The following is a 21,955-nucleotide window of genomic DNA, read 5'->3' on the forward strand; positions in this document are numbered from 1 at the left end:
GGGAGGGGCCAAGAACCTGGGAAACAGGTGGGAGTTCCCCTGAGATCGACTAATCCAGTTCAGCTCTCCTTGCCTGCTTCAGGCCTCTTTTCCTGTGGTGTTGCTACAGTCTGTCACCCTGCTTCATTTGCCTCTCCAGGGAGGGAACTGAACGCCTCCTGCCCGGTCCTTTCTTCCTTGCCTGCCCTATTGAGAAGAGTTTAACCCCTCATTCACAGAGCCAGGTTGGCAAATAGATCTCTGTCTCTCAGACCATGTTAACTGCTATCTGATGAGGGAAATGGGATGGCTCCATGGTAACTAATTATGATAACTGCAATCTGGTGGAGATCAGGCTGTGATCATGGTTATCTGTCACCATGGTTATTGTAGACCGATGAGATTGCGTTTTGCAACATGGTAACCTGTTACTATGGTTATTGAAGTCTGATGGAGGTTGCGTTTTGTAACATGGTAACCTGTTACCATGGTTATCATAGTCCAATGGAGATTGCGTCTTGTAACACGGTAACCTGTTACTATGGTTATTACAGTCTGTTGGAGTGAGTTGATTAAATGCGAAGGTGATGAATGTGGGGCATTAAAATTCCAATCATCTTGCAGATATGAAGCATAACCAACTGCCTGTGAAAAAGTGCTGGAAGTACTCAGCAAGCCAGGCAGTGTCTGTGGACAGACAGAAATAGAATTATTGTTTGATGTTGAAAACTGGAATAATCTAATGTGAATTCTCAGTGACAAAGTGTCACTAAACTGAAACTTCAGTGCTTTCTCTCTCCCCCCCATGCGTGCTGCCTGACCAATGTTTTCTTACTCTGTTGCAAACAACCTGTGGATGTAAGAGAGATGCTATAGAAATGAGACACCTCAGCCTTGGCTGTGAGCATTTGCACTGAGAGGAGTCTTGGATCAGAAGGGGTTAACATGCCCTGGCGAGGTGGGGGGGGGGGGAAGTGGGGAGGCAGTCTCCGTACAGGTTCTCAGTCCCAGCCACTGGCAGACGTTGTCTGTCCTCTGGAGCTGCTCCTGGAGACCACGGGCCGAAGAAAGGCAGTGCAGAGATGGGATGGAAAGGTCAGTTCTCCCTCATGGCTCCTATCTGCTGGACTTTGGGGAACTGTAGTACAGGGGCACAACTCGATTTGGGGAGGTCAGTCCTGGCAAAAGCAGTATATTTGGCTGTCGGCTCGTTCCAACCTGCCGCAGACACCTGGGGCAGGGGGTGGGGGTGTTGCTAGTGGTGATCATGCTTCCCCACTGCGCCAACCCAGGGTTTCTCATTGAGTAGAATCGCCTATGATGGTGCTTTTTTCTGTCTTTTCATTTCCCTTGCTGCGCCTCTCACTGTTCTCTCCATCTGTGCTGGCCTGGTGGAAGCTTATCCCATTCGTTGCAACCCGATCTGGATCAGCTGTCATGCCAGCATCCAAGCCCCAGCTGTTGCCCCAGTGACCAGGCTAATCATAGCTCCTAATTCAAAACACCGCCCTCAACCAGATATTCAGTCCCAGAGGTCTCAAGGCTTGAGTTACGAAGGATCCTCTGGTGAAACTGGATGCAGAGAACTTGACTCTGAAAGGCGTGATTACATTATCACTACTATTTATTTATTAGAATCAGCCCTTTGAGCTACACCACCCGGCAACACCTCGACTTTACCCTGGTCTAATCGCAGCACAGTTTATGTTGACCAATTGAATTACTAAACAGGAGAAAATCGGAGCACCCAGAGGAAACCCACTCGTTCCATGAGGGGGATATATAGACTCCTTACAGAGGATGTTGAAATTGAACTCCGAACTCCAATGCTCTGAGTTGCAATAGCATCAAGCTAACCATTATGTTACCATGGTGTCCACTGAACATATTTCCTTCTCTTTGACCTCCCAACATGCTCTGCAGCCAGTGAGGTAACTTATGTTGCATGCTCATATAGAACATGGCAAGATCCCAGGAATGCTGAAAGGCCTGGATAGAGTGGAAATGGAGAGGGTGTTCCTGTTAGTGGGAGAATCTAGGACCAGATGGCACAGACTCAGAATAAAGGAACATCCCATTAGAATTTAGGTGAGGAGGAATTTCTTCAGCCAGAAGGTGTGAGTGTGTGGAATTAATTGCCACAGAGGACTTTTGAGGCCGAGTCATTGGGGGTATTTAAGTCAAAAGTTGGACAGTTCTTGATTGGCAAAGGGTTAAGGGTTTTGGAAAGAAGGTGAGAGAATGATTGTGTTGAAAAAAGAAAAACAAAACCAGCCATGATTCAATGGCAGAATATTCTGCTTCTGTCTCTTCTGGTCTTATCCCACAGCAGCATCAAGGTGGAGACACAAGAGGCTGCAGATGCTGGAATCTGGAGTAAATGACTATCTGCTGAAGAAACACATCAGGTTAAACTGCTCTGTGAGGGGAAATGGACAGACAACAATTTAAGTCAAGAACCTTTGTCTCAAACTAAGATATCAATTTGAATCAAGAACTTTTGTCTCAAACTGAGAAATCAATTTGAGTCAAGACCTTTTGTCTTGAATTGAGAGGTAGATTGTCTGTTTTCCCCCCACTGATGCTGCCTGACCCACTGAGGTCCTCCAGCAGTTTCTCATTTATTTTAGTGCCAAGGTTTTGTATTGACACGGCGCTGGAGAGATCTCCTCAGGAGACTGCAATATTTAATGTCCATTGGAAAGTGTGGATCTGTTGCCTTACATTTCCAGTGACTAGGTTTGGTCTTGGCTTCCAGAGCTATCTGTGTGGAGTTCTCTTGTTTTTCCTGTGACTGTATGGTATTCCTGCTTTCTTTCCTCATCCCAAAGATATGTTGGTAGTGTAATTATTCCCTATAAGTTATCCCTGGTCTAGGTGGGTAGTAGGGGTTGGGGAGAGGTAAATGCAAAAAGGAATGGACAACAGACAAAGTAAGTGGAAAATTTGGTCAATGAGTGTTGACATGGACTTGATGGTCTGAAATGCTTCCAAACTCACAATAGAAGCTAAAATAAGTAAGTCTGATCAATACAAAAAAATCTTCTCTGTGAGACGCCTTCTCTAGGAATGTAGCTCTCCAGTGCAGTTCTGAAGTTCTGGCCTGGATTTCTTGTGCTCCTTCTCCTGGATTGGGATGTGAAGCCATAGGTTAGGGAGAAAGTTACCAATTGAGCTCCAGTCCACAAATTCAATTCCACAGTCTGGGTCTTTGTGGCAGCTCCTTCTACTTAGCGCCTCTAAATATGGTTGATTGGCGGGAATGGACTTTGCTTGTTAGACATGTACCTGCTAAGAATTCCCACCCTGTGATGCTGGGAGTGGAGAGGGTACTTCTACTTGTGGGAGAATCTAGAACCAGGGGTCAATGTTTAGCAATAACCAATCCCCATTTCAGTCTGAGATGTCACCTCAGACTTTTGTTTCTCTGACAATTGGGAGTCTTTGGAACTCCCATCAAGGTTGTTAACAATAGAGTCTTTGAATATCTTTAAAGTACAGGGGGATCAATACTCAATAAGTGAGAAAGGTTTCCAGTGGTAGGTGAGAATGTAGACAAACATATATAGATGCATGGTGGAATATTGTCTGCATCATGGCCTGGTGCAGAAATAACAATGCCCTTGAATGGAAAAGCCAATAAAGAGTAGTCAGTAAACCCAGGTCCATCATGGGTGAAGCCCTCCCCACCATTGAGCACATCTACAAACAGTGCTGCTGCAAGAAAGCAGCATCCATCATCAATGATCCCCACCATCCAGGCCATGCTATCTTCTCACTGATTCCTTAAGGAAGAAGGTACAGGAGCCTCAGGACCCACACCACCAGGTACAGGAACAGTTAATTCTCCTCCAATATCAGGCTCTTGAAGCAGAGTGGATAACTTCACTCTCCTCATCACTGAAATGTTCACATATTATCTGGACTCAATTTCGAAGACACTCCCTCACATGCTCTTAATCTTTATTGCTTTTTTATTAATTTCCCATTTCTTTTGTATTTGCACAGTTTTTTTTGCATCAATTGTTTGTCCTGCTAGATGTAATCTTTCATGAATATTGTATTTACTGAGACTGCTCCACCATTTGATCATGGCTGATCCATTTCCTTCTCCATCCTATTTTCTTGCCTTCTCCGCATTGACTTATCAAAAATCTATCAACCACCATTTTAATAGCACTCAATGACCTATCTTCCACAGATACACCATCCTCGGCCTAAAGAAATTTGTCATCATTTCCATTCTAAATGAACCCCTTTATTCTGAGGTTGTGCCCTTTGGTTCACTGTAGGCAGCATCCTCTCCACATTCACTCTGTCTTAGACTCATTCCACCGAGATGTAACACTGAGTGGCATAGGAAGTCATTCCTGCCTGTGGCCATCAAACTTTACAACTCCTCCCTCGGAGTGTCAGACACCCTGAGCCAATAGCCTGGTCCTGGACTTATTTCCACTTGGCATAACTTACTTATTATTATTTATGGTTTTATATTGCTATATTTCTACACTATTCTTGGTTGGTGCAACTGTGACAAAACCCAATTTTCCTCGGGATCAATAAAGTATGTCTGTCTGTCTGTCTTAGCCTTTCAACATTTGGTAGGTTTCACTGAAGTCCCCCTGTTCTACTAAATTCCAGTGAGTACAGGCCCAGAGCCATCAAGTGCTCCTCATATGATAAATCTTTTAATCACAGAATCATTTTCGTGACCCTACTTTGGACCCTCTCCAATGTCAGCAAATCTTTTCTTAGATAAGGGGCCCAAAACTGCTCACAATACTCCAAGTGAGGCTTCACAAATGCTATTTAAAGCCTCAGCAATACATCCTTGTTTATATGTCCTCCCAAGATTAATACTAACATTGCATTTGCCTTCTTCATAATTGACTCAACATGCAAGTTAACCTTTAGAGAATCCTGCACAAGAACTCCCAAGTCCTCTTGCACCTCAGATTTTTGAATTTTCTCCCTGTTTAGAAAACAGTCCACATTTTTATTCCTTCTACCAAAGCGCATGACCATATACTTCCCATCACTGTATTCCATCTGCCACTTCTTTGACCATTCTCCTAATCTGTATTAAGACCTTCTGTAGCCCCCCCCCCCGTTTCCTCAATACTACATGCCTCTCCATCTATGTTCATAATGTTCATATTTTTTGCAAATTTGGCCACAAAGCATCAATCCCCTCATCCAAATTATTGACACTCAATGTAAAAAGAAGTGGTCCCAACACTAACCCCTGTGGATCACCACTAGTCACGATCATAAAAGGCTCCCTTTGTTCCCACTCTTTGCCTCTTGCCAATCAGCCAATTCTCTATCCATGCTAGTATCTTTTCTGTAATACCACGGGCTTTTATCTTGCTAAGCAGCTTCATGTTTAGCACCTTGTCAAAGGTTTTTTGAAAATCTAAGTACACAACATCAACCGATTCTCCTTTGTCTATCCTGCGTGTTATTTCCTCAAAGAATTCCAACAGGTTTGTTAAGCAAGATTTTCCCTTAAAAATCTTGCTTGACAAACTTGTTGGAATTCTTCCCTTAAAGAAACCAGGCTGACCTTGCCCCATTTGATCATGTGCCTCCAAGTAGCCTGAGACATCTGTAACAATTGACTCCAACATCTCCCCAACAACTGTCCTATAATTTCCTTTCTTCTGAGTACCTCACTTGCAATTTTTCAGTCCTCTGGAATGAAGCCAGAATCTAGAAATTCTTGAAAGATCATTACTAATGCTTCAATAATCTCTTCAGCTACCTCTTTAAGAACCCTCTGGTCTAGTCCATCTGGCCTACATAACTTAACTAACTTCAGACATTTCAGCTTCCCAAGCACCTTCTCCCTAGTAATAGAAACTGCACTCACTTCTGCCCCCTCAAACTGGCATACTGCTGGTATCTTCCACAGTGTAGACCGGTACAAAATACATATTCAGTTTGTTTGTCATTTCCTTGTCCCCATTACTACACCTCCAGCATCATTTTCCATCAATCCAATATCTATTCTCACCTTCTTTTACACTTTTTATGTCTGGAATAACATTTGGTAATCTTAACTTCATATTTCATCTTTTTGCTCCTTGTGGATTTTTTAGTTGCCTTCTATTGGTTTTTAAGAGCTTCCCAGTCCTATAACTTCCCACTAACTTTTTTTCTATTATATGCCCTCTTTTCTACTTTTTGGTTGTTTCATTGTGCCTTTAGAATATTTCTTCTTTAGGATGTATCTATCCTGCACCTTCTGAATTGCTTCAGCAACTCCAGTATTAATTGCTCTGTTGTCATTCCTGCTAGTGTCTCCTTCTAATCAAGGTTGGCCAACTACCCTCTATGCTTCTGTAGTTCTCTTTACCCCACTATAATACTGTTTAGCTTTTCCCTCTCAAGGTGAATTGTAAGGTGAATTCTATCATATTATAATCACTGACTTCTAATGGTCCTTTATCTTAAGTTCCCTAATCAAATCTGGTTAGCTGCTCTAAAAAGCCACAATGTAGACATTCTATAAATTCTCTCTCTCTTGGAATCCAATACCAATCTGATTTTCTCAATCTACCTGCATATTGAAATCCCCCATGACTGTCGTAATATTTCCCTTTTGAATGCATTTTATATCTCCCATCATGATTTGTAGCCCACATCCTGGCTATTGTTTGGAGACCTGTATTCCACATCTTCTGATACTATGTCACCTCTTTCTAAAGATTTGATTTCATTTTTACCAACAGGCAATACCACCTCCTCTGCCTACCTGCCTGTCTTTTTGATAAATCATGTATCTTTAAGTTGTTAAGCTTCCAACTATGATTTTCTTTCAGCCACAACTCAGTGGTGCCCACAACATTATACCTGCCAAACTCTAACTGCGTTACAAAATCATCAACCTTATTCCATACACTGTGTGCATTGAAATATAACACCTTCAGTTCTGTATTCATCACCCTTTTCAATTTTTTGCCCCTGTTACACTGGCATAGTTTCGCCCTATCATCTGCCTGTCCTTTCTGACAGTCTCCTTGTATAGGTCATACCTTCCCCCAAAGAGATCCCAGTGATCCAAAAATCTAAAACCCTGCCCCCTGCACTGATTCCTCAGCCACAGATTTGTCTGCCAGTTCATCCAATTCTTACCCTCACTGGTGCATGGCACAGACGGCAATCCAGAGATTACTACCCTGGAGGTCCTGTTTTTCACCTTTCTACCTAGCTCCCTAAATTCGCTCCTCAGGACCTCCTCCCTTTTCCTATCTATGTGCCACAATGTGCCAAGATTTCTAGCTGCTCATCCTCTCCCTTTATAATGCCATAGACCTGATCCAAAACATCCCTGATCCTGGAACCTGGTAGGCAGCCAGGTTCACATCCACAGAATTTTGTATCTACTCTTCCAACTATGGAATCCTCTATCACTACTGCCATTCTCTTCTCTTCCCTTGAGTCACACCAGACTCATGCCATAGAACCGATCGCTATGGCTTCCCCCAGTAGGAATTAGGAATGATTACTTCCCTGCAGCTCCTATCTATCACCTCCTCAGTTTGCCATATGAGCTGCAGCTCCAGTTCCTTAACACGCCTCTGTAAAGCTGCAGCTCAGTACATCTGGTGCTGATACGGTTATCCAGGAGGCTGGAGGTCTCCCAGAATTCCCACATCTCACACAAACAAAACAATACAACACAACACAATACCTATGCACTAACAGAGGTAGAATGAAGAAGACGAAACTTACCAGATACTTACCACACCTAACTCTGATGAGCCAGACTCCCCACTCTAACACCAGTCCACTCCAACAATGGCCTGCCCCTGCCTTGTTTTCATATGTCCTTGATAATGAATTGCAATTTGATTGGGCTGCCGAAAAATGCCGAAAGCCCATGAATGCTCATTTTAAAAATCTCATTCTCAGCCCTGTGAGTAGTGTCTCTCGATCCCAATTTGACTGGGTCGAGCAAAAAATTGCTGAAAGCATGTGAACACTCCTATTTTAAACACAGACCTGTGAGTAGCTTTCTCTCTTGACCTATACGTATGGCGACATGTACACCTGCTTTGATAGTGTATTTACTTTCAACTTTGCAGTTAAGTATTAGATCAGCCGCTCAAAGACAGCTCTATCCCACTGTTATCAGGCACTCCAATGGACTTCTCATTGCTAAATGCTGGACTCTTGATCTCCCAGTCTACCTCATTGTGGCCCTTGCACTTCTGTTTGTATTCCCTTTTCTGTAACATTTTATTCCTTATTTAATTTTCCTTCTTACTATCTCAATATGCTCATGTATCACATGTAAACAGAAGCTTTTCACTGTATTTTGGTACGTGATAGTAATAAACAAATTGCAATACTGTGCCATGAACTTTATGGAATAGCAGAGTGGTCTGAAGGGATGAAGTGCCTTCCCCAGCTGATATTTTGCATTTTCCTGTGGGTTGGGTCCCTCCCTTCTCACTTGGGGTCAGATAGCTGCAGAGTCCACTGGGGTCCATAGATCCCACCATCTCTGCGGATAGGATTCACAGACTTCCTCCTGAGCCCAAAATCTTGATTGATAGCTGCATGCACCAGTGGATCCCAAATCTTTGAGGACAACTAGAGCGAATCAAAGTGGGGGCTGCTCCATCTACCATTAGTTGGGAGTGGTTCTGCTGGTGTGGTGGTTTGGTTTGGTAAGGCCAAATTTGGAGTATTGTGTACAGTTCTGGTCACCGAATTATAGGAAGGATATCAACAAAGTAGAGAGAGTATAGCGAAGATTTACTAGAATGTTACCTGGGATTCAGCACCTAAGTTACAGGGAAAGGTTGAACAAGTTAGGTCTTTATTCTTTGGAGTGTAGAAGGTTGAAGGGGGACTTGATAGAGGTATTTAAAATTATGAGGGGGATAGATAGAGTTGACGTGGATAGGCTTTTTCCATTGAGAGTAGGGGAGATTCAAGCAAGAGGACATGTGTTGAGAGTTAGGGGGGAAAAATTTAAGGGTAACATAAGGGGAATTTCTTTACTCAGAGAGTGGTAGCTGTGTGGAACAAGCTTCCAGTAGAAGTGGTAGAGGCAGGCTCAGTATTGTTGTTTAAAGTAAAATTGGATAGGTATATGGACAGGAAAGAAATGGAGGGTTATGGGCTGAGTGCAGGCCAGTGGGAGTAGGTGAGAGTAAGCGTTCAGCACGGACTAGAAGGGCTGAGATGGCCTGTTTCCATGCTGTAATTGTTATATGGTTATATGGTTTATATGGTTTTGTGGCTGTGATCTCTTTGTTAGAAATTGATTCCAGAGGCTGAAAGAATGAGCTATAGAGTCAGAGCACAACATTACAGAAACAGGTCCTTCAACCCATCTAGTTCATGCTGAAATGTTATTCTGCCTACTCCCATCAACTACCTGGACTATAGCCCTTCATACCACTTTCATTCGTAGACTTATCCATACCTCTTTCAAATGTTGAAATTGAACCTGACAATACCACTTCCACTGTCAGCTCATTGCATACTTGCACCACCTGCTGAGTGAAGAAGTTCTCCTTAAATAGTTCACTTTTCACTCTTAACATATAACTTCTCATTCTAATTTCATCCACCCTCAATTGAAAACGCCAGCTTGCATTTTGAGTTACAGCCTTGCAGAGATACATACGAGCAGAGCTCATTCTTGCAGAGCTGCCACTCTGAATGATTTTTGTTTTTCACACCATTCTTTGGAAACTCTAGAGACTGAAAATCCCAGGAGATCAGCAGTTTCTGAGATACTCAAACCACCCTGTCAACCACCAACAATCATCCCACAGTCAAAGTAATCTAGATCATATTTCTTCCCCATTCTGATGTTTGGTCTGGACAACAACTGAATCTCTTGACCACTTCTGCATGTTTTTATGCATTGAGTTACTGCCACATGATTGGCTGATTAAGATATTTGAATGAACAAGCAGGTGTACCTAATAAAGTGGACATTGAGTGTATGGTACCATATACATATTTAATAATAGAGTTGCTATGACTTTGACTGATACAGGATTAAGAAAGGTATGGAGAAAATATTAGCAACACTCATCAGGTCAGGCAGCAGCTGCAGAGAGAGAAGTAGAGTTAATGCTTCAGTTTATGTGGAATGTTGATTTAGTGGTGAATTTTTACTGATGTTTTTCTCTCTCGTTTTTATCCTGCAGTAATTGATCTTCTGTACTGGGAGGACGTGAAGAAGACAGGCACCGTATTCGGTGCCATTATCCTCACTCTCTTCTCCCTCACCCAGTTCAGCAGTATCAGCGTGCTGGCATACCTGGCCCTCTCTGTGCTCTCCGTCACCATCTGTCTGCGACTCTACACATCCATCTTACACCTGATCTACAAAACACAGGAAGTCCATCCATTCCAGTGAGTACCATCCCCAGGACTCAACCCCTCCAAAGTTCAGTTAGACCATTACTACCCTGCCCTCATCCCCTAACCTGATACAACGGTTGGCTGATCGGAGCCTCGTGCTTGAGTTACTGGCTGCATCGCCATCTGGTATGGAGGGGCCACTGCACGGGATCAGGAAAAACTGCAGAAAGTTGTAAACTCAGCCATCTCTACCATGGACACTAGCCTCCCCAACATCAGGAATGCACCTTCAAAGGACAATACCTCAAAGGGCCATCAGGAAGAAGGTACAGGAGCTTGAAGACATTTCAGGAACAGCTTTTTCCCCTCTGTCATCAGATTTCTGAATGGATAATGAACCCATGAAAACTACCTCAGTATTTTCCCCTCTCTTTTAGCACAACTTATTTAATTTAGTTTTTGTTTTTATTTATACTTGTTATTGTAATTTGCAGTTTTTATTATTATGCTTTGCAATGTAAAGCTGCTGCAAAACAACAAACTTCATGTCATAAATGTCACAGAATTTGTTGTTTTGTGGCCATGATACATAGCAATACAAAATAATTTTTTAAAACTGAGATAATTACAGGGGACAAGGAGATAGCAGATGAGTATTTTGCATCAATCTTCACTGTGGAGGACACCAGCAGTGTCAGGTGTTGAAGGGTGTGAGGGAAGAGAAGTGAGTGCAGTTACTATTACAAGGGAGGTAATCAAAAAAAATGAAAGACCTAAGGGTACATAAATCACCCAGACTAGATGAACTGCACCCTAGGGTTCTGAAAGAGGTAGCAGTAGAGGTTACAGAGACATTAGTAATGATCTTTCAAAAATCATTGGACTCTGATATGGTGCCAGAGGACTGGAAAATTGCAAATGCCACACCACTCTTTAAGAAAGGAGAAAAGTTGTAGAAAGGAAATTATAGACCAGTTAGCGTGACCTCAGTGGTTGGAAAGATGTTGGAATCAATTGTTAAGGATGAGGTTATGGAGTACTTAGTGACACAGGGCAAGATAGGACAAAATCAGCGTGGTTTCCTTTAGGGAAAATCTTGCCTGATTAACCTGTTGGAATTCTTTGAGGAGATTACAAGTAGGATTGAAAGGGGATGCAGTGGATGTTGTACATTTGGATTTTCAGAAGGCCTTTGACAAGGTGCCACACATGTTGCTGCTTACCAAGTTAAGAGCCCATGGTGTTACAGGAAAGTTACTGGCATGGTTAGAGCATTAGCTGATTGGTAGGAGGCAGTGAGTGGGAATAAAAGGATCCGTTTCTGGTTGGCTGCCAGTATCTAATGGTGTTCCACAGGGATCAATGTTAGGACCAGTTCCTTTTATGCTGTGTATGAATTATTTAGCTGATGGAATAGGTGGCTTTGTTGGCACATTTGCATTTGGTACAAAGATTGGTGGAGGGGTAGGTAGTGTTGAAGAAACAGGTAGGCTGCAGAAGGACTTAGACAAATTAGGAGATTGTTACAATGTTGGAAAATGCATGATCATGCACTTTGGTTGTAGAAATAAATGTGCAGACTACTTTTTAAATGGGCAAAAAATCCAAAAATCTGATATGTAAAGCGAATTGGGAGTCCTTGTGCAGAACATCCTAAAAGTTAACTTTCAGGTTGAGTCAGTGGTGAGGAAGGGAAATACCATGTTAGCATTCATTTCAAGATGTCTAAAATGCAAGAGCAGGGATGTAATGTTGAGGCTTTATAAGGCACTGGTGACACCTCACCTTGAGTATTGTGAATAGTTTTGGGCTCCTTATCTAAGGAAAGATGTGCTGGTGTTGGAAAGGGATCAGTGGAGGTTCACATTCCAGGAATGAAAGGGTTATCGTATGAGGAACCTTTGATGGCTCTGGGACTGTACTGGCTGAAATTGAGAAAGATGAGGGGGGATCTCATTGAAACCTTTGGAATATTGAAAAGCCTGGACAAAGTAGATGTGGAAGGGATGTTTTCCATGGTGGAGGAGTCTAGGACAAGAGGGCACAGCCTCAGGATAGAGGGCATCCATTCAAAACAGAGATGCAGAAAATTTTCTTTAGCCAGAGGGTGGTTTATTTGTGGAATTTATTATCACAGGCAGCTGTAGAGGCCAGGTCATTGAGATTGATAGGTTCTTGATGACATGGCAACAAAGGTTATGGGGAGAAAGCTGTGAAGTGGGGCTGAGGAGGGGAAAAGAGGATCCGCCAAGACTTAATGGTGGAGAAGACTCGATGAGCCATATAACCTAATTCTGCTTCTATGTCTTATGGTCTTAAAAGGGAGGGGAATAATAGTGAGATTGTGTCCATGGGCTCATTGTCCATTCAGAAATCTAATGGTAGAGGAGAAGCTGTTCCTCCATGTCTTCAGACTTCTGTCACTCCTCCTTGATGGTAGTGTAACCCTCAGGTTTGGCCGGCGGCATTTGTCTAGGAAGACCGTCTCTGACCCCGCCAAACTTGTGAAATCTGAGGTGCAAAACCTCTTTTTGTGTGGATGTTATATGATCTGTTGCCCCATTACAAATCACTATCACGAAATAACAGACAGTACACCATATGAAATTGAACAATTTAGCTTTAATTTGACTGAAGGGTTAGTAGAGAAAAACAAAAAGGGTCCATTTTAATGAAACAGTCTAATGTGCACAAGTTGGAGCTCACGGTTTCCCTTACGTTGGTCCTCCATCGATTTCCCTGGGCTTTGTCAACTTCCGGCCCCACTTCAAGTCCACTCCAACCTGCTGTCTATGACCCCTCGTTTCTGGAGTCTTCTCTCTTCTTCTCTCAGCAAACAAAAGGCCCAGATCACCTTGTTCTCATGCACACAACAAGAAAAAGACACTCCCTTCATTGGATGGCGCACATTCCAAAGCCCTCATTATTTCTAGCAATAACCCAAACACTGCTGCTACAGAAAAACCAATACATTGGCTGTGAAACCTTTCCCAGGGTGTAACAATAGCAATGAGAAAAGGGCGCACACTGGGTGATGGGTGTTCTTAATGATGGATGCTGCCTTTTTGAGGCATCACCTTTCGAAGGTGTGGTCTCAGTGCTGGGGAGTCTAGTGCCCAAGATGGGGCTGCTGAGTTTACAACTTTCTGTAGCTTTTCCTGATTCTGTGCAGTGGCCCCTCCATTGCAGATGGTGACATAGCCAGTTAGAATGCTCTTCACAGCACATCTGCTGAAATTTGCGATTGTCTTTGATTGTCGTTAAACTCCTCATGAAATATGGTGTTGTCACCTTTGTAAGGTGGTTTGTAATTGCAGCAATATGTTGGACCCATGATAGATCTTCAGAGATGGTGTCACCCAGGCAATTGAACTGCTCACCTTTTCCACTGCTGATCTGTTGAAGATGTGGCTGTGGGTTCCCTCAACTTTCCATCCTGAAGTCCCCAATGAATTCATTGGTTTTACTGATGTAAAATGCATGGTTGTTGTTGTCTGTCAGTAACACCAAATTAGAAAACTCCTGGCAAGATCCTCATAACCTCCTGCTGTAGGAGGAGGTGGGTGGAATTTGGAATAGACTGCAACAATTGGCCCAACCAGTGACATCAGGGTTTTTGGACTCAAACCCCAGGGAGCAAGTCTCCGATGATCAGGCTGTGTCCCTTGTTCTTGACTCCCCCCATCCAAGGATAAGGATATGGTTTTCTTGCACCTTCCCAATCATCTTCCAGTGTCAGATTCTCCACAGATTTGGATTGAGATTTGTTTTCATCGAACCCAGCTCAAAACTACAGAACTAAACCCTTCTCAAAAGTGGAAAAAAATTGATTTGAATGCCCGCTGTCAGACCGGTTTCATTAATGGTCAAACTAGATTGTTGTTCTAGTGGTCGTATTTGTAATATTTTACAAGACATTTGCCTTAGATCAGGGAAGCTAACAGGGCTGGGTCCCAGCACTGACCGTCACTTGAGATTTAGGGGTCTTTGGTTTCCCACTCCTGGGGGTTTGGCTCCTATTGCTCTCCAGATACACCTAATTCCCCTCCCGTCCTCCAGTGTCTTATGCAAGTGGCTGCTCTCCTCTCTTCTCTCCCTCACCTGGACTTCTCCATCTCTCAGCTTCTCCTTGCCTCACCACTCTCTCTACACCTACTTATGCCTCCTCTTCTCCCTCTCAATTGTCTCTGTCTCCTACTGTGTTTTTCACTATCCCTTACCTTTTCCCCTGCTCTCACCTGCATTGTCTATGTACTTTCCTCTCTCTGTGTCTTTGTCTCAATCACTTTTTTCTCATCTTTTCTCTACTCACGTGTTTCTATCTTTTAACTGTTCATCTCTATTTCTTTTTTTTCTTTGACCTTTTCGCTTTCCCCTTCACCACTGTTCCCCTTTGTCTCTCTCCCTTCCTCTCGCTAACTCTATCACCCTTTGCCTTTTCTTTCCCTTTCTCTCCCCATCTCTCTCCCTACCTGTCTCTCTACCCCATCTCTTGGCTTCCCTTCTCACCCACTCTCCTCTCTCTCCCCATCCTCCCCCCTCTCTCTTCCATCCTATCTTTCATCCATTCCCCTCCAACACACTTCTACTGCCTCACACTGCCTCACCAGCCTCTCACATTTCTGCATACCCCTCCTTCTGCACAGGAGTTACCTTGATTTGGACATCAGCTTCACCCAGGAGCAATTACGGAAATCTTCAGAAACATTGGTGTCTTACCTGACCAGCACTGTCAACCACCTCCGCCGGCTCATTCTTGTTGAAGACCTGCTGGATTCTCTGAAGGTGAGCATGTGGATATTTGAAAAGGTTATTTTCAAGGGCAGAATCATGCAGTAGCGAGAGGCAGCTGATTTCCAGAGTGAGAAGGAGGTTCCTGGAATGGTAGTGTTCAGGGATCAGATATTGCAAGCTATATTACTGGTTGGGATGGGTCTGTCACTGTATATCACTGGGGTACAGTACAGGTGCAGATGGATCTTTCACTGAATAACACTGGTTCCGTCAGCTACTTAGGTCTAGCAAAGACAATCTCTGGCTCCGCCAAATGTGTGAGATTGACGTGTAAGCCCACGCTGAAACCCCCTGTTTGTGTGGATGCTGCGTGATGTGTTACCCTGTTACAAATAAGTACCAGGAAATAACAGACGGTAGACTGTATACAATTAAACAATTTAGTTTTATAATTCTTAATTTGAATAAATGGTTAGTAAAGAAAAAGCAAAAAAAAGAAAAGAGCCCATTTTAGTGAAACAGTTGAATGTGCACAAGTTGGAGCTCACGGTATCCCCTTCGTCGATCCTCCTTCAATCGCCCCGGGCATCCTCAGATCATGGTCCTGCTCCGGGTCGAGTTCTATGACCTCTTCTCTCTGGCATCTTCTCCTTTCATCTCCTGCTAATAAAAGACCCAGTTTGCACTGGTGTCAGGCACAAAACACGAAAACACATTCCCTTCATCGGATGGCTCACATTCCAAAGCACCCGTTATCTCTAACCAAAACCCAAACACTGTTTCTACAGAAAGACCATTGCATTAGCAGTGAAACCTTTCCCAGGGTGTTACCCTCTCCCCTCACCAAAATTAGTCATGACATTGAGATAATCTGCCACCCCTTCATACAAAGCACAAAGTCCAACCTAGGTGTAAATGACAGTGACATAGCTCACCCTGTTCCCCTGGTGCTATGTAGGCCAGCCTAACTGGTGGTCTCCTGATTCTTTGAGACCTCCTTATCCGTCATCAACTTCTTCAGGTTCAGACTCTCCTTGGGATACTTCTGGTCTACATGACGAGGCCTCCCCCTGTCTATCACTCATGTCCTGCAGCTCGGATTGCTCTGCCACTTGGCTGAACCCCACTTCATCCCTTTCATGATCCCACTGAAACCCAGTCTCTCCACGCTCCACACCCTGATTTCACCTGACGGCGTAAGAAAGGTTGGGAGCTACTTCATCAATCAATGGGGAGCTAGCAAAAGGCAGCATATACCACACCTCCATTTCTTCATCCTCCGAGTCCTTATCTGATTCAGGGGTAGGGGCTGGTCTAATCTCTCCTGTTGGTCGTTGCAGAGTTCACTTACAAGGTGTGGTGTCCAGGTCAGACTCTAGGTCAACCCACACCTCTTGTCCCAGAGGTAGAAGGTAGTTCCACTGGAGACTCTTGACAGGCCCATTCCCATCCTCTGGTTTCACCCGGAAAACTGATATGTTTGGCATCTGACTCCCCATCACATATGGCGCACCTGCCCTGTAGTCAGCCAACTTACACTTTCCAGGTAGCCTGTCTTCTGGCAAGAGTTTGGAAAAATCTAACCTTTTGATCATACCTCCTCTTATTTCCTTGAATCTGCTTGGCAGCCACGGCCTCAGCAAATTCATAAGCCTTTTTCAGCTCCCTTCTCATATCAGACACATACTTCAGATAATTCTTCGGTGGTAGGACTTCCTCGTCAGTCCCAAAACAAAGGTCGATGGGTAACCTCACCTCATTCCTAAACATCAGATAATATGGTGAGTATCTGGTAGCTTCATTTCATATACAGTTGGAGCAGTGAACCAGATGTCCAATGTGTTGACTCTACTTGTTCTTGCTGATTTCCAAGCTTCCAAGCACGTCTAGCAAGGTCCAATTAAACCTCTCTGGCTGGGGATCACCCTGCAGATGATAAGGCGCAGTCCTCGACTTCTCGACTGAGCATGCCCAGTAACTCATGTATGAGCCTACTCTCAAAATCCCATCCCTGATCACTGTGTATCCACCTGAGGGGGCCATAATAACTGAAATACTTCTCCCATAACACTTTGGCCACCATGGACACCCTCTGATCCTTACAACATAGAAAACCTACAGCACAATACAGGCTCTTCGTCCCACAATGCTGTGTACTTACTTGTACTTACTTACTTACTTCACTTTAAAAAGTACTTACTTTAAAATTACGTAGGGTTACCCATAGCCCTCTATTTTTCTAAGCTCCATGTACCTATCAAGGAATCTCTTAAAAGACCCTATCGTATCCACCATCGCCGGCAGCCCATTCCATGCACTCACCACTCTCTGCGTAAAAAAATGTACTCCGACATCTCCTCTGTACCTACTTCTAAGCACCTTAAAACTGTGCCCTCTCATGTTAGCCATTTCAGCCCTGGGAAAAAGCCTCTGACTATCCACACGATCAATGCCTCTCATCATCTTATACACCTCTATCAGGTCACCTCTCATATTCCGCCACTCCAAGGAGAAAAGGCCAAGTTCACTCAACCTATTCTCATAAGGCATGCTTCCCATCCAGGCAACATCCTTGTAAATCTCCTCTGCATCCTTTCTATAGTTTCCACATCCTTCCTGACTAGAACTGAGCACAGTACTCCAAGTGGGGTCTGACCAGGGTCCTATATAGCTGTAACATTACCTCTCGGCTCTTAAACTTAATCCCACGGTTAATGAAGGCCAATTACGTCTTCTTAACCATAGAGTCAACTTGCGCAGATCCTTGGTAGGGAAAGCCTGTGCATATCTAGTGTAGTGATCCGTGATGACTAAGACATTCGCCATGTGGCAGACATCTGGCTCTATTGACAGGAAATCCATACACACTCCTCAAGTGGGACAACAAAGCAGCCCTCTTTTTCCATATGTGTCGAATGCACAACTTGCAGTACTCTTCAACCTCCACCTGCGTTCGGGACCAGTAGAACCGATCTCTGAGCAATCCATAGGTCCTTTCAACCCCCAAATGTCCAGAATCATCATGAGGTGAACACAACCCTCCAATACTTCTCAGGCAGAACCAGCTGGAAATGCCGAGGCCGGTCCGGAGGTGATGTGATCTGGTTCCTCAACTCCAAGCTGGGCCATTCTCTCCGTAATGGAGGCACTGCAGTGTGTTTTGTTCTGGCTTGGGCCAAGTCTCCCTTTTCAACCGCTGACCAAATGGGTCATCTCGCTGAGCAGCTGCTACTTCCCCAGGACTCAATTCCGGTAACTGGTTTGTCTTCAGAGCAGTCAGGATACAGTAAGCTTGTGGAATGACACCATCAGACACTCCCAATTGATTTATCGCTGGATCCTGTCCTTGCCCTCCCTCTGCCTTCACCATGATGGCAAACTGACGCATGGCTTTCACCCCTGAGGCAGGAATGCTCTCCCACTCTTTGTCCCTGTCCAGTCCTTCTTGCGCACGTCAGGACATAGCATCAGCATCAATGTTTCTGCTTCCTGGCTGGTACTTCAGGCTGAAATTATAGGCAGACAACGACGTCAACCACCAAGTTCAGAATATTAGTTAGGGGGTTGTTCGTCCTCACCTCAAACTTGGCACCATAGAGGTAGTCATTCAAATTTTCCACCACAGCCCATTTTAATGCCTGAAACTCCAACTTGTGCCTGGAATAGTTTTTCTCAGAGGGCGACAAACTCTGGCTGACAAATGCAACAGGCCTCAGCCCGATGTCTTGATCATGATACAAGACAACCCCTAAGCCCTCCCTGCTAGCATCCGTATGCAGTACGTACAGCAACTGTGGGTCTGTGAAAGCCAGCACAGGTGCCTGGATCAGCAGCTCCTTCAGCACCTGAAAGGCCTCTTCATATTTCATATCCCACCTCGTTCCAAAATGCTCCGAAGGTCTAGGATACTCTCTACAAACCTTTGATAGTAACCATAGAACCCGAGGAATGAGCGCAGAGCGCTCAAAGTCTGGGGTCTTGGCCAAGTGGTAACTGCCTCGATCCTAGCTGGATGTAGCTACCCCATCCCATGAGATTATGTGCCCAACATAGCTGACAGACATCTTGCAGAACTGGCAGTTGTCCAGGGAAAGTTTTAACCCTTCAGCTTTCAGGCAGCCCAGCAGCTTCATGTTCCTCCAAGATGGACCCGAGCACTATGAGGTCATCCAGATACACCAATATCTCAAGCAAGTTCATATCCCCCACCGTTTTCTCCATGACACGCTGGAAGTTTGCAGGAGCTCCCGATATGCCCTGGGGCATCCGTTTGAACTCGAAGAATTCCAGTGGACATTTTCTTTTTGTCAGCCTCACTCATGGTGATCTGGTAATATCCACTCCTCAAATCCAGCACACTGAACCACTTCGCACTATTCAGGCAGACCAGCGCATCTTCAACCTCTGGGGCCATATGCTGGTCGGGGACGGTGCCCCTGTTCAGAGTCCTATAGCCCACACACATCAGTACCTTCCCATTCTTCTTCCTGGCCACTGCTGTTGGGGTTGCATGGAGACTTCAAGACTCAGTGATGATCCCGCTTCCTTCAACTGACCGTCTTCCACCTCTGCAGGGGCCAGTCGCTCTCTGAACGGGGTGTTCTTGGTCACCCTAATAGTATGGTGTGTGCTCTTGGAACAACCTACATCAAACTCATCAGTAGAAAAGACACCTTCCAGCTTCATCATCTTCTCTGCCAACCTCCTCTTTGAACCTTTTGGTACTGGGGAATCCCCAAACTTTAATGACTCAGCAGTCAACTTACCCCATTTTGCAGACGGTTTCTCCCTAGCTTTTCTAACAGAGTCACTAGACATTACTGCCACCGGGACGAGGTGTGCCAGGGCATGCCCCACTTGGACGTGACCTCCGTCTTCATAGTGTTCCTGACACTCACTGTCGTCCTGTTCACCTGTACAACTGAGGGCTTCTGCAGTTCAGGCCTCACCAGTACCCCAGCAGGAACATCCGATTCCACTTTGTGGTCTTCTGGAGCATGCACCTGGAGGACCTCAGCCCTCAGGCATTCCAGGAAATTTGGGATTTCCCATCACTCTTCCTACTTCCCTTGGCCATAATAGGATTGGCTTTGACTGGGTGAACTACACAGTCCCTCGTCTAAACTCATTATCTGGCACAGTGCAACCACACACTTCCTTGAAAGCAGCTCAAAGCACTGGGTGAACGGACAATGTCTTCAGAAAAATCTCTCCAGCTCTCTCCTCGCAGGCTCCCATTAGCCTCCTCAATATAGTAGTATTTGTCCCCACAAGAATTGAAACTCTGCCCCTCTCAATGGGGTCTGGAAATCAGTGCTAATGTATCAAGGGCCTTAGCCACTCCCACATCTGCCTCTGAAAAGTCCAGCTTCACTAATAAATAACCATCGTACAGATAATCACCCACACTAAGACCCCAGATCTCTGGTGCACTGAGTGGCATCAATGGTAAATGGGTCAAATACCGGTTGTAAGATGAATGCTTTGCCATAACATTAGGAACAGACAAGTTAGGAAAGAGTTTAATTGGAGTAAGGGGAAATATGAAGCTATCAGGCAGGAACTTGGAAGGATAAATTGGGAACAACTGTTCTCAGGGAAACATATGGAAGAAATGTGACAAATGTTCTGGGGATATTTGTGTGACGTTCTGCATAGGTATGTTCTAATGAGACAGGGAAAGGATGATAGGGTACAGGAACCATGATGTACAAAGGCTGTTGTAAATCTAGTCAAGAAAAAAAGAAAAGCTTAAGAAAGGTTCAAAAAATCTAGGTAATGATAGATATCTAGAAAATTATAAGGTTAGCAGGAAGGAGCTTAAGAATGAAATTAGGAGAGCCAGACAGGGCCGTGAGAAGGCATTGGTGAGCAGGATTAAGGAAAACCCAAAGGCGTTCTACAAGTATGTGAAGAGCAAGAGAATAAGATGTGAGAGGATAGGACCAATCAAGTGTGACGGTAGAAAAATGTGTATGGAACCAGAGGAGATAGCAGAGGTACTTAAAGAATACTTTGCTTCAGTATTCACCATGGAAAAGTATCTTGACAATTGTCTGGATGACTTACAGCAGTCTAAAAAGCTTGAGCATATTGTCATTAAGAAAGAGGATGTGCTGGAGCTTTTGGAAAGCATCAAGTTGTATAGGTCACTGGAACCGGATGAGAAATACCCCAGGCTACTGTGGGAGGTGAGGGAAATTGCTGAGCCTCTGGCGATGATCAATGGGGACAGGAGAAGTTCCGCAGGCTTGGAGGGTTGCAGGTGTTGTTCCATTATTCAAGAAAGGGAATAGGGATAGCCTAGGAAATTACAGACCAATGAGTCTCACTTCAGTGGTTGGTTAGTTGATGGAGAAGATCCTGAGAGGCAGAATTTATGAACATTTGGATAGGAATAATATGATTAGGAATAGTCAGCATGGCTTTGGCAAAGGCAGGTCAAGCCTGATTGAATATTTTGAGGATGCGACTAAACACATTGATGAAAGTGGATCAGTAGATGTAGAGTATATGGATTTCAGCAAGGCATTTGATAAAGTGCCCCACACAAGGCTTAATGAGAAAATAAGGAGGCATGGGATCCAAAGGGACATTGCTTTGTGGATGCAGAACTCACTTGCCCACAGAAGGCAAAGAGTGGTTGTAGATGGGTCATATTCTGCATGGAGGATGGTGACCAGTGGTATATCTCAGGGATCAGTTCTGGGACCCCTACTCTTTGTGATTGTTATAAATGACCTGGATGAGGAAGTGGAGGGATGAGTTAGTAAATTTGCTGTTGACACAAAGGTTGGGGGTGTTGTGGATAGTGCGGAGGGCTGTCAGAGGTTACAGCAGGACATCGATAGGATGCAAAACTGGGCTGAGAATTGGCAGATGGAGTTCAACACAGATAAATGTGAGG

At 44.4% G+C, this 21,955-nt stretch overlaps 1 protein-coding gene across 9 annotated transcripts in view; it reads left to right on the forward strand.

Moving 5' to 3' along the window:
* LOC132381789 (reticulon-1-like) overlaps window positions 1-21,955 on the forward strand; it is a 180,523-nt gene that overhangs the window by 127,114 nt on the left and 31,454 nt on the right. For all 9 annotated transcript variants that reach the window (XM_059951356.1, XM_059951363.1, XM_059951357.1 and 6 more), the window contains 2 exons: window positions 10,158-10,365; window positions 14,961-15,099. In XM_059951356.1, the coding sequence (XP_059807339.1) occupies window positions 10,158-10,365; window positions 14,961-15,099 (347 nt within the window). The remainder of the gene's footprint in view (window positions 1-10,157; window positions 10,366-14,960; window positions 15,100-21,955) is intronic.

This window comes from Hypanus sabinus, chromosome 26, assembly GCF_030144855.1.
Source record: "Hypanus sabinus isolate sHypSab1 chromosome 26, sHypSab1.hap1, whole genome shotgun sequence".
NCBI classification, from domain to species: Eukaryota; Metazoa; Chordata; class Chondrichthyes; order Myliobatiformes; family Dasyatidae; genus Hypanus; species Hypanus sabinus.